Source organism: Bos javanicus, chromosome 12 (genome assembly GCF_032452875.1).
Source record: "Bos javanicus breed banteng chromosome 12, ARS-OSU_banteng_1.0, whole genome shotgun sequence".
Lineage (NCBI taxonomy): Eukaryota > Metazoa > Chordata > Mammalia > Artiodactyla > Bovidae > Bos > Bos javanicus.
In genome coordinates this window covers 36,358,924-36,374,878 of record NC_083879.1, presented here as the reverse complement: position 1 = coordinate 36,374,878, position 15,955 = coordinate 36,358,924, and the positions used below count along the sequence as shown (strand labels likewise).

Below are 15,955 nucleotides of genomic sequence, written 5' to 3'. Positions count from 1 at the left end.
ATGTTTGTATGTAAGCCACATCTTTGTTTTCAGAGGACAAAGGTGTGCAATTAAAAGTCAGAGACAGAGTCTGTCATACAGAGTGAAGTTAATCAGAAAGAGAAAAACAAATATTGTATATTAGTGCCTATTCGTGGAATCTAGAAAAATGGTATGCTGGTGCTAAGTCACTTCAGTCATGTTTGATTCTGTGTGACCCCATAGACGGCAGCCCACCAGGCTCCCCCGTCCCTGGGATTCTCCAGGCAAGAACACTGGAGTGGGTTGCCATTTCCTTCTCCAGTGCATGGAAGTAAAAAGTGAAAGTGAAGCCGCTCAGTCGTGTCCAACTCTTAGCGACCCCATGGACTGCAGCCTACCAGGCTCCTCCGTCCATGGGATTGTTTCTGTGTTGGGATGTCCTTAAATCCTTTTAACTTTTTTTTTCTCGAAGTATAGTTGATACACAGTGTTGTTAAAGTGTACAGCAAAGTGATTCAGTTACACATACACACATATATTCTTCTTCCGATTGTTTTCCATTATAAGTTATTACATGATACGGAATATAGCTCCTTGTGCTATACAGTAGGTCTTTGTTTATGTTATGTATAGGAGTTTGTATCTTTTAATCCCAAACTGCTAATTTAGTCCCCTCTCCTTTCCCCTTTGGTAACCATTAGTTTGTTTTCTGTGAGTCTGTTTCTGTTTTGTCAGTAAATTCATTTGCATCTTTTTTTTTTAGATTCCATATGATATTTGTCTTTTTTGTGTCTGACTCACTTCACTTAATATGGTCATCTCCTGGTCCATCCGTGTTGCTGCAGATGGCATGATTTCACTCTTTTATGGCTGACTAGTATTCCTTTGGATATGTATATACATACACATATGTGTACACACACACCACATTTTCTTTATACATTCATCTATCGATGGACATTTTGGATATTTAAGTTGCTTCCATGTCTTGACTGTTGTAAATAGTGCTGCTGTGAACATAGGGCTCCATGTATCTTTTTAAATTAGTTTTCATCTTTTCTAGATATATGCCCAGGAGTAGGATTGATAGGTCATATAGTAGTTCTGTTTTTAGATTTTTGAGAAACCTCCATATTGTTCTCCATAGTGGCTATATCAATTTACATTCCCAGTTTGTAGAAGGGTTCCCTTTTCTCCATGCCTTCTCCAGCATTTATTGTTCGTAGATTTTTTTTAATGATGGCCTTTCTAACTGATGGGAGGTACTGGCTGTCGCTTTGATTTGCTTTTCTCTAATAATTAGCAATGTTGAGCATCTTTTCCTGTTAGTCATCTGTTTAAATCCTTTAACTCTTACCATCAAACATTTGTGCCTTTCACTATTTAAAATAGTACAGCCATTTTGAGTTCTTCCCAAATGTCCTCTATTCCACTGCCAGTTAGGGAATAAAAGATTTTCATCCCTAGTGTTGATGAGTCCATGGGTCGGACATGGGTTGGAAACTAGCACTTGCATCATTTGTAGTGGGGGTATCTCAGGGCCCTGGTGGCTGTGGGGCTTGGTGCGAGTACTTGCAGGGGGAGAAGCTTGAGCCAAGTCTGACAGGATCACAGGCAATGACTTATTTATATTTAGAGTTTACCTACATGAATATTGGAAGCAGTGTACATTCATCCCTTGTGTAACGTTAACCCTCTGTCTCTGGCCCTTCTGGTTGCGGGGGGGCTGACCAGCTGTCCAAGAAGAATGGCCAAAGGAACAAATCACAGGGCTTCCTCTTACTGAAGCCCTGTGATTTCTCGCTTTCTTTCAGCTACTAAAATTCATGTTACTATTTTACAGTTAATAAAATACCTATTAGTCTTTATGCCTCTTCTTGTATGACATCTAAAAGTGGACAATTCATATTACTACCCAAAGAAAGTCAGAAATTTAATGAGAAACTCAGATAATGATGTAAGTTTAAAGTGTAACATTTGGGTTAGGACACCATATGCTTAAATAAAAATGGCATTGTATTTTTTATAGTCCATAAAAGTATATCTTAATAAGGCTCTTCTGTGTCGCAGATGGCAAACAGCAGGTTCTGAGTCTGGGCATGGATCTGCAGCTGGAGTGGATGAGACTGGAGGACTTCCAGAAGCATCTTGATGGAGAAGATGAGAAAGTTACTACAGCGGATGTGATTCCAAGCAGTGAGTAGTTTTGGAATTATAGGGATCTTCTTCATGAATCTAGTTATTGAAACCTAATTTATCTTTTCTTTCATTTTAGATTTATTGAGGGATGCTGTGAAAAATGGGGATTATATTACTGTGAAGGTTGCACTTAACTCAAGTGAAGAATATAACCTGGACCAAGAGGTGAAGTGTCTTTGTAAAAATCTGATGAAAGGAAGATGGAAAATAGCTCTATTAAAATAACTCAGGTTTATTCTTTAACTATAAAAGTAATACATGTTCACTTTATAAGAGTCAAACATTGTAGAAACGTGTAATAGAATTACAGTTCTTGTAATTCCAGCCCTGTATAATGCCCTTTAGTTACCATGATATGCCTGGTTTTGTCTATGGTTTAACCTCTGCGTTTTGAGGGGAAAGTGACTCCTTGTTTTGTCACCATTTGTTTTTGATTGATAGTTGCCTATTTACAGCAACTGCCCCTGTCTATTGTTTTGGGGTTTTTTTTGACCATGCCCTTGGCTTGCCAGATTTTATTTCCTGGACCAGGGATTGAACTCATGCCCTCTGCAGTGGAAACACAATGTTAACCACTGGACCTCCAGGGAAGTCCCCAATCTTTTATTGTTGCTAGGTTTTTTCACACTGATTTATAAGCATACTTTAATAGAAGCATATTAACCCTTTCTGTTTTATGTTTTTGAATCTTACTGCTTGGTGCTTGGGGAGATTTTATTTTTAGGTAGTTACATCATTTGATCTTTTCCTTTATGGCTTTTGGTCATCTAATCTTGCTTAGAAAATATTTTTATATATTCCTTTTTTACTTTTCTTGCTTTAATTGTGGACTTTTTAGGTTTAATCCCTTAGGATTACATTAAAATAGATTAATATGGCTCAGAATTGACATTTTAACATTTTGAGTCTTTTTTTGAGAAACGTATCTACTCTACATTCATTCAGCTCATCATTTCTTCTCTTAAACCAAATTCTTTGGGTTTTTTCTTCATGTAGTTCTTGTACATTTATTTTAGATGCATTCATACAAATCATCTTATTGTGTTCATTGGGATCTTTCTCTCCCACACTTTTGCTACCACGTGTGTAACAAAACCAACACAGGATTCGAGCGGGATGACACTGCTGATGCTCGCGGCTGCAGGAGGGCAGGACGACCTGCTGAGGCTGCTCCTCAGGAAGGGGGCGAAGGTGAATGGTCGGCAGAAGAATGGGACTACAGCACTCATCCACGCCGCCGAGAAGGTGGGCCCTGCAGCATGCTGTTCTTTCACAGTCTTGGAGACAGAATCTGTGTCTGTGGGGCAGTGTGCTAGTCACGCAGTCACATAACTTAGTTCAGTTCATCTATGACTTGTCATAAATCAGTGTTTTTATTGACAGTTGTACTTTGAAACTTCCAAATATCGTGTATCTAGCTGGAGGTGATTTGTATTGAAAAAGAAGTTCTGATTAAGGTATTAATATTGATTTAATTCTTAGATTTTTAAAAAATCTTTTCCAATCTAAAGTATTCCTTTGGTTAATAATTTAATTAAAATATTCCCATGTTATCTTATTAAAGGACTGAGATGAAGAGGTTCTTTATCTTGAAATCAGTGGTTAAACTTGAGGTTGAAGTTGCTGGCAGACAGTGTGTGGCTGTGCAGGGTGCCAGTGGGAGGGGCCGCTCCATGCAGGGTCTTCCTGGGACCCTGGAGGGCGGGGGCGGGAGGGAGGAGCGAAAGTGGTGGTCTGTGGTATTCACCAACCTGCAGGAGATGGAATCTGAGTACTTTTGCTAATGGCTAGAAATTTCAAAACATCTTGAAATATCTTGTAAAGAATTTGAGGGGATTAAATCCTTTTTTTTTGTTTTTTTTAACAGAACTTTTTAACTACTGTGGCTATTCTTTTGGAAGCAGGAGCTTTTGTAAACGTCCAGCAGAACAATGGTGAGACGGCGCTAATGAAGGTAAATGCCTCCCTGGGAACATGTTCCCACAGGACCTCCCACTGCCACTGTACTGGGACTGGTGATCAACGGGGACAAGACAGTCTGTGGACTTGAAGGGGTTGCAGCTGAGTGACAGAAACAGTCCCAGAAAGACGGAGTTACTGAGTGTGACGAGAGGAAGCACAGGGAGCTGTGGGCTCTGTAACCTGGTGGCCAAGCTTTGTGGATTCAAGCTGAGCCTTGGAGGGAAGCTGGCAGCTGGCTCAGCTGCATCCTGAAGACCTAGGTTGGCTGGGATAAACCGTGTCAGTGGAAGGGGACAGGGTGTGCCCTGCAGAGACCCGGGCATGGAGCATATGGACGGGGATTCGTTACTTCACATTGGTGACTTCATCTCCTTGGCCTCAGGTTTCCTCACCTGTGTGTGGATTGTGGAAGCTTGGAGAAGTTCCCCACTCCCACCCACAGCTCCAGGTTTTCTGGCCTGAGGTGCTGTCCACCCACCAGGTTGTGACCCTGTTGTGGAGGCTGTGGCTCCCGCCTCCTCCATGAAGGGAGAGCTCACCAGGGGCTGGTGGCTGCAGTTCCTCTTCTAACCTTCTTTCCTGAGTCAGGCAGATGGTCAGACCCCTCGTTCACCGTGGGCCGGACCCTAAGGCTGTGCTGGACTCCGCCATTCTTCTTCCACACTAGGGGGTTAAAACTTGTTCACTGCTGGTGTTTCTGTTTCATTTTTGGTTCATAGAAAACTTTATTTTGTTCAGGCACCCTCTTGAATTTTAGTTATCCTTTATGTGTTCCTATTGAAGTATGTTTAGAGCATAAGTGGCAGCTGAAAGCATGAATTTAAAACTTAGTGAGAAATCACCAGGCACATTCTAAACAACAGATATTTAAATAGGAGCATAAAGGGTGTGTGTGGAGTGAGGGTTGCACAAAACTGTCTACATCTGTGCCAAGGAAGTAGGAGTTCATTCAAATAGCAGCTGGGAGCCTTCAAAAAGTTTAACCTCGAGAAAGACTTAATCCGAATAGAGGCTGGACTTTGATGCTGCTGTGTAATATCCCCCATTACAGTGGGTGGCATGGATTGGTTTGCAGACTTGTGGTAGGATTTTTATACATATTGTAAATGCTCAGGTGTTTAACATGTGAATCTTAAGCTCAGGAGAGAGGCAGGCTAAACTCAAATTGGGAGGGAAATGGCAGAGAAGCAGGAGGGAGGGACAGTCGCAGGAGGACCACAGGACTTCTATTTCCAAGCCAGTTTCCAGCCCCAGGGATCCTTCTCCATGGAGAACTCTCAGCTCAGAGAGAAACAGACACTGATCACAGCTGAGTAATTTGTACTCCTTTACTCCTGACACAGGCTTGTAAAAGAGGAAACTCAGACATTGTCCGGCTGGTCATTGAATGTGGAGCTGACTGCAATATTCTGTCAAAGCACCAGAACAGTGCGCTGCATTTTGCAAAGCAGTGCAACAACGTGCTGGTGTATGACCTGCTGAAGAGCCACTTAGAGACGTAAGTGTGGGAGGAGTGTGCCCTGGATGTAATGGACAGTGTGTATGTAACAGCTCAGAAAAAGATAAGTACAAGTCACAATGGGTTTCTGGTCTAAGAAGATGAATTTTAAAAGTGGTGTACAAAGTCTGCAAGTTATTGAGGACTTAGAAACCTTCAAACTTAACGCTGTTCTATCTAGGAGTATCATCTTAAAATATTAATTACACTCTTAACTTGGCTTCCAAACATTTTCTTAAAGCCATTTAAACTTCATTGTTTCTAAGAGATACAATTTTTGAGAGCAGTTTTTAGATTCTGAGCGAAGTTGAAAAGAAAGTAGCGATTTCCCACATGCATTGTCCTACCCTGGCAGTGAGGCTGTTACAGTCAATGGACCCACCATCATGGCTGACCCACACATCCCCCTGACCTAGAGCCCCCCAAGGTTCCCCTTGGTGTCACAGATCCTGTTTTCGGGCGAATGTGTGATGACGTGTACCCACCATCGCCCTGTCACACACTCAACTCACCACCCTAAACATCCTCTGTGCTTCCCCATCTGTTCAACTTGCCCAAACCCTGGAGACCACTGATGTTTTTACTGCTAGTTGGACTCATACACTATTTGCCCTTTTCCAGGTTTGCATCTTTGTGATAAGCATTCATGTCTCCCCATCTTTACGCAGCCTGATAAACTTGTTTTAGTGCTGAATGGTTATTACATTGTCTGGAAATTATCACAGTTTAGTTATTCAAGTTCCTGCCTTTTCAAATGAATTCAAAATCATCAGATGTTATTGGAAGTCCATAAAAGTAATCTAGTAGTTTTTTATTACTTCTCTTGCTCACATGTAACAGGTGCTTCAGGAGCAGTACTGTTGTAGGTAAGGTGCTTTCTGTCAGGTAGCAGAGCCCCTCTCCTCCCCACCCACCAAGGGTAAGATAGGACTTGGATCTTCACACCTGAAAGATGGTTATTCTCATTCCAGATATAAGCAAATTTCAGACAAGAGACAAAAAAAAAAGGCAAAAGGGGGTGTTTCTAGCAACCTGGGCTGCCATCCCTGAGAGCCTCAGCAGCCAGGTATTGGTTATAGGTGGCCACCAAGTAGAGAGACTAGCCTGCCTGCTTTGCCCACAGCTGAGGGGGGGTCCGGGCATTGCTGGGCTTTGTTTCACATCTGTGAGTAAATGGTTTTGGAGATTTTATGCTCCTTAAAGCAGAGCATCTTTTGGAAGGTGGCAGGGGGGGTTCGGGTCAGATCAGTTACACTTTACCTGCAGGATAGTCTCAAAATACTTTTCTGAATTAGCACCAATCATTTTATTTGACTGCTTTCTAAACCAAGTACTATAACAAGACTTTGTGTGACAATTCTTGGCTTTATTTTCTAGCAGAATTCTTATTTCTGATTCTCCTTGATCATTCATACACTCACTTGACGAGTGTGTGTTCAACTCCAACTGTGTGCCTGGCACAACGCAAGAGACTCAGGGGGTGGGGCGTGAGAGGACATCTAAGACAGACAGGTGTGTGCTGAGCACACAGGAGTGCTCAGAACAAAGAGCAAGGGGCAGGAGTTTTTCAAGATGGCTCTGGGGAGGCTTCACTAGTCCTACTGTTTTGTGCCTCAAGATTCTTACATGAACAGCGTTTACTCTGTTTTTTTATTAGACTTTCGAGAGTAGCTGAAGAAACTATCAAGGATTACTTTGAAGCACGTCTTGCGCTACTGGAACCAGTCTTCCCAATAGCGTGCCATCGCCTCTGTGAGGGGCCAGATTTCTCAATGGATTTCAATTACAGACCCCCACAGACTATACCAGAAGGTAAGCCTTGTTTTTCTCCCACTTTGAAATGTGACATTTTAAACATTAATAACCTTTTCTTTGAAGAAAACCTTAACAAACTCCATCATGTATACTAATTATATAAAATAGGTAAGAACAAAATGCAGCCGATACCATTGTAGCTGACCCTGAGAAGTCTACACAGCAGTCTTTACATTTGTTTTAGAAGTTTAATAAGTTTAATAATACTTTTTATTAAAATTTACTGAATCTAGCTTTCAACATGGTTTAAGTCCAGAATCAATATTTTTCTTGAGTTTTATTATTGAGTCTTGCCCTTTAGAAGAGATCAAGAATAAAGAAAATGTGTTGCCCCATTGTAAAGTTGAGTAGTAAGAGATGAGAATTTCAGTCCTGCCTCCTATGAGTTTATGCTTAACAGCTACTTGGCAGGTGAGACCATGGCCGCCTCTAGGACACGGGTGCCGAATATATGGAATGGAGACAGCACTTTCTTGGCCTGAAAGGTGGGAATTGGGTTGGGTTCTGGCTTTTGTTTTGTTTGTTCTTGTTCAGTTGCTCAGTCGTGTCCCAACTCTGCAACCCCATGGACTGCAGCATGCCACACTCTGTCCTCCTCTGTCTCCCAGAGTTTGCTCAAACTCAAGTCCATGGAGTCAGTGATACCATCTCATCCTCTGCTGCCCCCTTCTCCTCCTGCCTTCAGTCTTTCCCAGCATCAGGGTTCTTTTCCAGTGAGTCTGCTCTTCACATCTGGTGGCCAAACAATTTAGGCTTCAGCATCAGTCCTTCCAGTACACACTCAGGGTTGATTTCCTTTAAGATCAACTGGTTTGAAATGTTTTGTTTAAATATTTGTTAATGGAAACTTAAGCTACAGCTCTACCAATCAAAGCCAGTCATTCCTAACATCTTAGTTGTTAGTCAGCTGTGGATTTGACTGTCCAAGTGGACCATTTGCTGGGCACCCACACCAGTGCTCTGGTGCAGCTGGACAGCCCTGGGTTACATGTGGCTTTTTCTGCACATGCACAATGTCTGCAACCACTAACAATGTTTTCTACTCATCTGAAATCTTACCAAGACAGCCAGCTATAAGACAGCCAGCTATCCTGACTCTTGAGACTTGGCATATGGTCTTCTCAGTCTGCTCTCAAAGTCCCACCCAGACCAGGACTTTCAGCCAACACCTTTAAAAGTACTCAAGTTTGACAGACATTGACCTTGGTATCTTGAGGGGTATGTAGCTCTTAAAATTGAAGGAAAACAATTTATATTGATAACCATGAAACAAATGCCAGCAAATTGACTAGAGTACCTTGGTCATACCCTTTGTTTGGATCAAGTATGTGTCTTGTCAGACTAGGGTTAAGGACCACTCTGCTCCTGGATCCCAGTCTCAGGTTGGCAGGAACATAAACATGACCTTCATGAACACGTTTTCTAATAGGATTCCCCTGTGGATGGCCTGTGCACTTAAGCTCTCATGATGTCCTCAAGCTCTGCGAGGTGCCGTCTTTGGATGGAAATTAAAATCTGTATTTACATCTCCTCGATTCAGGCTCTGGCGTCCTGCTGTTTATCTTCCATGCAAACTTTCTGGGTAAAGAGGTCATTGCTCGCCTCTGTGGACCATGTAGTGTACAAGCTGTTGTTTTAAATGATAAATTTCAACTTCCTGTTTTTCTGGTAAGTCTCTGTAGTTCATTACTGATGAGTACATTCTTCTAATCAAAAGCAGGGATGACCTATAAATTCTTCTATTAATCGCAGTTTTTGGAAATGGCAATAACCCAATAATCACTGTTTTAAAATTCTCGGTCTAGAAACTAATTTTCAATATGCCTTTAAATGCATTATAATTACAAATGTTCACTTAAAATTCAAAAAGAAAAGCATGCTGTTGATGTTTCAAAAAATCCCAGTGCAAACACTGTGCTGTTATATAGTGACCATTTTACTCTAATTTTTTTAAGTTAAAAATGCCCTTGAAGATGTTCCCTGGTGGCTCCGACAGTAAAGCTGCCCAGAATGCAGGAGACCCGGGTTCAATCCCTGGTCAGGAAGATCCCCTGGAGAAGGAAATGGCAACCCACTCCAGTACTCTTACCTAGAAAATCCCATGGATGGAGGAGCCTGGTGGGTACAGTCCATGGGGTTGCAAAGAGTTGGACACGACTGAGCGACTTCACTTTCACTTGCCATATACAAAAGTCTGTCCTTAGGCTGAATTAAAATTAACTGGTTATGAAGATTTTTAATACTCATGTTATATATATATGTCTGGATACATATTAATGAAGGATTTATCTCTATATTGCTTTTCCAGATGAAGGTATCTAAGTCAAGGGAAAAGTAATCACAGCATGTTGCCTTATAAAGAAACACAAACAAAATGTATTTTCTTCTGTGTCATTAGAGTCTAAAGATGTCTGGAGTCCGGCTGTTACTAGATAGAGATGGCTGTCTACAAAAATGCTCATCTTTCATTTGCTCTCTTCCCCAGGACAGTCATTTTGTTTACTCATTCAGCCCTGTGGCAGGCCTCAATAAAATGTTCATAAGGCTGACAGAAGCACCTTCTGCTAAGGTGAGAATCCTTTCCTTGCATCTATTGTCACTGCTCGGGTGTTCCTGCCTGGATCTGAGATGGGCTCAACCCTCTTGATGTCCATGGAACACAGCCGTAGGGGATGTTCTATACTGTGATACCTAATTTTCCACGTGTATGATCACTAGCTAGACTGAATAAGGGAGTAACCTAAAAATTCAAGTACTTGGATCTTTAATTAAAATAATGGTACTCTATCCACTACACCGATAACCAATTTGAGAGTCCTGCCAAAGAGACAGGGTTTTTTCCCCCTCTCTTCTAACTAAGGAAAACTAGAAATATATCCTCGTTTTTTTTTTTTCCTTTCAACAGGTTAAGTTGCTAATAGGTGCATACAGAGTACAGCTACAGTGACCAGAAAGAATTGGAAGAGTTTCTCTTAAGACCTATTTCTAAATACTCTTTGAAGCAGTTTGGAATTCTGGCACAGCTAATATTTCCAAATTTAAAGTTTCTTCTGTAAGCCTCTTGCATTGAAGGCCAGTCATCTGTTACAGTCTGTTGAGATGGGACACAGTGGGTCTAACATAAAACACAGCTGTAAGTATTTGTGCAAGTGTTCTGAGTCTCAGTGTTGTGTCCAGACTATGTTTTTCCACAATGTGGAATGGTACATATGAGGATTATTTAAGAAAATTAAAACTTTTTTTTTTTAACTTGAAATTTTTTTTTACTAGCCCTAGTGAATTTTTGTGTTAAAAAACCCCAGCAGGAATGTTACATTAAGTTATCCAGGCACTAAGATAAGGTATGAGTTTGCAGCCCTCAAAGTAGGACGAATCTTAAAAAAACACGAGGAAGGTTGAAGGTTTGACCTTTCCAACAAGCTGTTGACATCAATCCTGAGTAAGTGACAGCTTTGTATATGTGCAGTTATCCTTTATTGTTTGCAAAGAAAATAAACCAGAATCTGAGATATAGCAGAAAAAACAAACTGGGACATTACATGAGGCATAAAAAGTGATATTACATGTGAACTGTATCCTTGTTCTTGAACCCAAGTCATCAGATGGTCTGTTATTCTGAACACTAGGAAGGCCAGCCACACTGTGCCTCCAGTCAAGTGATTTCCCACGGGGCTAATGCTTCCATTCTTTCAAGAAACATTTGGCAAACTAATAAACCAAGATGTCTGGATTATTGAAATGTATAAAATCATTAAGTTCGATTGGTTTTATAATTGAGTTAAATTTTAATGAAAAATTTTCAGAAATGTCTGGGTTCCAGAACCCTGTCAGATACCAAGATCCAAGATGCTCTAGTCCTTTACATGAAATGATGTTGTACCTGCATTTAACCCGTTTGAGTCCCACCTTTTACTTTTAATCATCTCTGGACTAACAGTACCTAAAACAAAGTAAATGCTAGGTGTTAATGTTAATTCTATGTAGAGGGTTCCTGGTGTGCTTTAGGGGAACTTTTTTCTGCCCTAGACTCAGGCAGAACTTGTGGATACATAGAGCAAACCACATACACTGTATAGACATTTCAGGGTTAAACTGACTTTTCCTATAGTGTCCTCAATAAAATACAATGTTTGTCTGTTTTCTATCTCAAGTCTCAGAACTTCAGCAAAAAGGTGATGTGAAATGTCTGGAATGTCTGGTTTAGCAATAGTAATACCTGCGTTAGACTTTTCAACTGTATTGGATCCTGTACTCCTCTGCATCTGACTTCACAGCTGTGAGATCTATGTCAGCAGCAGTGCACTTTGTCCAGGATTGTAAGAGAAGTGAGTTTTTAAAGAACATTCCTGTTATCTTAAGAGCACACCTTTACAAGAGCACTGGGAATATAACCACTTGTAGAGCCATGCAGGTTAATATAGTTGTTTTCATCTAAACTCACTTCTCTCTATAGTAGGTGAACCTAAGCAGATGTGCTCTTGGGTGGGGAAATTCTGACCCTTGTGGCTTAAGGATGATGAGGTCTTGAACCTCTCAACTGCCAACTGACAAGGCAGCTGATTAGATCAGATCCTTCAGTTAATATTTCCATATGTGTATATAATGATTGCTCTGAAAAACCCAATTCTCAAGCAGTACCTTATCAAAGGTTTGCAGATTTGCTGCTACTACTATTGAGTAGAAACCAAAGCCATCTCAAGCCCCATAACTACAACTGAGCTTAGGGCCACAGGAGATCTCAACTATAATGGGATTGCATTGCTCATTATCCAGATTCACTGAAGAGCCATTAGTACACATTTTTCTACTTCAGTTTTCTCTTAACTCTAAAAACCTTGACTCCTCAGCAATTACTACTTTCCAGTGTATATACTGGGAGAAGGAAATGGCAACCCACTCCAGTGTTCTTGCCTGGAGAATCCCAGGGACGGGGGAGCCTGGTGGGCTACCATCTCTGGGGGCACACACAGTCGGACACGACTGAAGCGACTTAGTAGTGTATATACTGAGGTAAGAACATAATGCAAAATTGGGTTGTCAGTTTAACTCATCAGAGAACTGGGCAACTCTCATGAATGTGACTCCAACAGAAAGCACATTATACATCCTTGTTTAGGGTACCAGCACCAAAGAAAAGTACCTAATATACCTACCAATAAATGCTGAAGTATGGCTGGATGGGGAGTTACTGCCTTTGCTAGACATTCTCATCTTAACTCCTTAAGTAAGTGGAATGTCAGGAAGTTTAAATTTGAAGCTCAAGTGCTACTTTTAAAATTCTACTTGGAACTGTTACACTTCCAGATTTGTCATATGAAAATTTGCTAGTTTATTTAGTAGTAAGACTTTAGCATACAGAAAGTTGACAGACTTTAGTGTGTTTTAGGGTTAGGGTTAGGGAATAACAAAACATGATTTACAAAATAAGAATTCAGAAAATTTTGGGACTTGCCTGGCAGTCCAATGGTTAAGACTCCATGCTTCCAATGCAGTGGGTGCAGGTTCAATTCCCAATCAGGGAATTAAGATCCCACATGGACAAATATATAAAGTCTTTGAGAATTTAGAAAAATTTCATGAATGCAGTAAAATCTGTTTCACAGCATAATACAGTACAAACCCTTTTAAGTTATTCTGAAAAACATTGCTAGGTAAGCTCAGGACACTGAGGGCGTCTACACCACTTCCCTCTGCCAACCTGCAGGCAATGAAGCTCTTTTCCAGGCAAACCTGGCGTTTCCAGGCCTGACTTCTTCCAACTGGTACAAAAGAGCTTTACTCATGGGCTGGAAAATGGTAATAACAACGGTGAGGTCCACAATCTAGTCAAGACACACTCACCCTGAGCTCCCCAAGAACCACCCTCCTGTCTGCCATCATTTTGTGGAAGAAGCTGACTTGCAGAAGCTCTACCACAGTCTGTCTTGATTCATGTCTCACTACTTCCTTCCCTTGGGCCAAGATACATGTCAGTAAAAACATGATTCTTCTCACTTGAACAAAGAAAAATTTCTTATAAGTAGTTCCTTTGTCTTGGGGACTAACCCAAAATTGTAGGTTACTTGGGGTATTTTTTTCTTTTTTTTAAAACCTACAACAATTTCTAGTTCCAGGGGGTAGGGGCTGGGTCTGTGGTAGTCAGTCAGTGTGCCAGGGGAAGGTATACAATTGAGGAAAACAAACCTGGATAAAGTGTCATGACTGCTCATCTATCCACAGGTTGTTTATAATGGAGTGGTAATAAATTGAAAAATAAAACAAAATTCTTCTGGCTCATTTCTCCTTGTCATGAATTTCTCCCACAGAATGATTTCACCTGGGGGGAAAAAAAGTAAATTCATTGTTAAAAAATAGTAATAGTATATATTTTCTAAAGAAAAAATAAGGTTTCTGTTACAAATAATTTGCTGGGATAGAATTCAACACCTGAAGTCATATATTTGACCTATAAAACTAGTATTTTGTTGTGAACTCGTATACAGAGATTAAAAGTACCTTAAGAGTTTGGAAAACCAGGTCCCTAGCCCAGAGCAGCACCACCTTGTTAAGAAAGGAAAATTCTTGGGCCTTTAAGTCACAGAGTGGGGCCCAGCAGAGTGGGGCCCAGCAGTCTGTTGTATGATTTCTGGCAGAAAAATAAGACACTTCTTCCTTCTTCTAGAATTAAATATACATCTTCCATTTTATTTAACTGTCAAAGTTACTGTTTTCCTTGAATGAAGTTTCTTTTCACTGACCAGAAACTAAAGTCTGGAATGAAAAGCAGTAGATTGGCCATATAAAACCATATCTTCAGCATCATAGCACAGTTGGCCTATGTACATATGGGTTTTTTTCTTACCTGTATTTTTTTTTACTTAAGTAAGGAACCTACGTACTAAAACACTTTGAAAATTTAATGCCAACAAAATGCCCAGAGTATAAAGTAATTCTCTGTAAACCTATTTTCAAAGGGCAATTATAAATTATAATTGATCAGTAAAAAAAGGGTTTTTAAAAGTAAAACATTATTTTTAAAGGGGGCAGCAGGGTAGAGCTCCTTGGTCTAGAGCTTAAGAATCAGTGCCTTCACTACCATGCCTTGGTCAGTGACCTGAAATCCCAATAAGCCATGTGGTGTGTTCAAAATTTTTTTAAACTGCTGGATCCCACCACACACCACCCCCCACCCCCTGCAAGATCCTGTTCAGTAGACAATGTGTAGAGCTGGGAATTGGCATTTCCAGGAAGTTTCCAGGTGATAATGATTCTGACTCGGAGCTTCAAGAACAACAACCCAATGTAATTCCAAGGCTGGATAAACAGCTGTCATATTGTGTGTCCATGAGACCTCAGATGCTTTGAAAAGGTGACATTTCCCAAAAGTGTGGCCCCGGTCAGTGCTGCTCACTCACTGTGGATGCAGATCCCCTGGGACCCTATTAAGCCAGTGCTCTGATGTCATCAGTCTCATCTCACAAGCGATAATCAAGAAAGGCTGAGGTTCCTGCTCCCCAAGACCACTGTAACAAGAACAGATTAAAATCACCAGATTAGGGGTGTGGGTGAGGGAAAAAATATCCTTAATACTTTTGGGATCTATTAGGATGACAATATACCATTCATGACGGTTGTCATCATAATGACTCTAAAGAACTTTATAATTTTTAAAAATATTCGAAAATCTGTTTCTAAAATCCTCTTTAAAAGGTGGAAAGCAGCAAGGGAAAAAACGGAGTTCATGTCCCAGGTTGAATCTGAGTTTACGATGTTGAGTCATTTTTAAGATTATACGCTTTCCTAAGGGACACAAGACTAAAATTTTAGGCTGAGAATGACTAGAAAACAGGAGGAACTTTTTTCTGCATAAATAGGACCCTGTTTATTGCATTTCTATTCCCTGTCCAGTCTCGCCTAAAGACTAATCAGTATATTACTACCAGTGGGGGAAATTGGAGCTAAAAATAACCTCAAATCTTCCACAAAGAGAAGAGCAGCAACCCTCTGAATCACATACAAAGACAGAGAAGCACAGGTTTCAACTCGCCCATAAACTGTTGTACTAATGCTAACACATGGACCAAGTCATTCAGCAAATCCTGGCATCGGGAAGATGAAAGCAGTGGTGACTGCAGGTGCTGGCTGACCTGAAAGGAAACTCTGGCAGGTTTTCCTCAGCTCTCAACTTTGGGCTCACACAGGAAGCCAAATTTCAGGTAGCTTCATCCATGTTTCCTTTTCTCCTAGGATTACAATAAAATCCGATTTAGCCATTTAAAAACAAGTTTAAATGATCAATTAAAAACCATGTGTTATCTCATTTCCCACAGTCCACGACAGTAATTAAGTTCCACCAAGACGCCATTTAAATCTCTACCTCATCTGATTATGTCCATTCAGTCAAGATTGTTTGTTTCGTCAAAGAACATCAACTGACTTAAAATTCTGCTCAATTTTGTGTTTCAGCAGCAGAGAAAACACTTCAATCCTAGATGGTAAAGTGTCCTGTTTTCATCTTCCATAGATAGGTCCTCTTGTCTG

General features: G+C 40.7%; 2 protein-coding genes across 5 annotated transcripts in view; one reads left to right on the top strand and one right to left on the bottom strand.

Moving 5' to 3' along the window:
* The window catches only part of MPHOSPH8 (M-phase phosphoprotein 8), a 45,212-nt gene extending 34,637 nt beyond the window's left edge, over window positions 1-10,575 (top strand). For both annotated transcript variants that reach the window (XM_061435037.1, XM_061435036.1), the window contains exons 6-14: window positions 2,032-2,157; window positions 2,237-2,325; window positions 3,265-3,405; window positions 4,028-4,114; window positions 5,466-5,620; window positions 7,278-7,432; window positions 8,976-9,103; window positions 9,921-10,004; window positions 10,341-10,575. In XM_061435037.1, coding sequence (XP_061291021.1) covers window positions 2,032-2,157; window positions 2,237-2,325; window positions 3,265-3,405; window positions 4,028-4,114; window positions 5,466-5,620; window positions 7,278-7,432; window positions 8,976-9,103; window positions 9,921-10,004; window positions 10,341-10,382 — 1,007 coding nt within the window. In that variant the 3' untranslated portion in view covers window positions 10,383-10,575. The remainder of the gene's footprint in view (window positions 1-2,031; window positions 2,158-2,236; window positions 2,326-3,264; window positions 3,406-4,027; window positions 4,115-5,465; window positions 5,621-7,277; window positions 7,433-8,975; window positions 9,104-9,920; window positions 10,005-10,340) is intronic.
* The window catches only part of PSPC1 (paraspeckle component 1), a 93,218-nt gene that overhangs the window by 3,492 nt on the left and 73,771 nt on the right, over window positions 1-15,955 (bottom strand). The window contains exons 7-10 of one of the 3 annotated variants that reach the window (XR_009740026.1): window positions 15,562-15,657; window positions 14,830-14,937; window positions 13,619-13,751; window positions 9,920-13,221 (exon numbers count right to left, since the gene is read on the bottom strand). The gene's annotated coding sequence lies outside the window, so the exon portion shown is untranslated. Of the gene's footprint in view, window positions 1-9,919; window positions 13,752-14,829; window positions 14,938-15,561; window positions 15,658-15,955 lie in introns of those variants that run through there. The other 2 variants (XR_009740028.1, XR_009740027.1) reach the window with 2 other exon arrangements.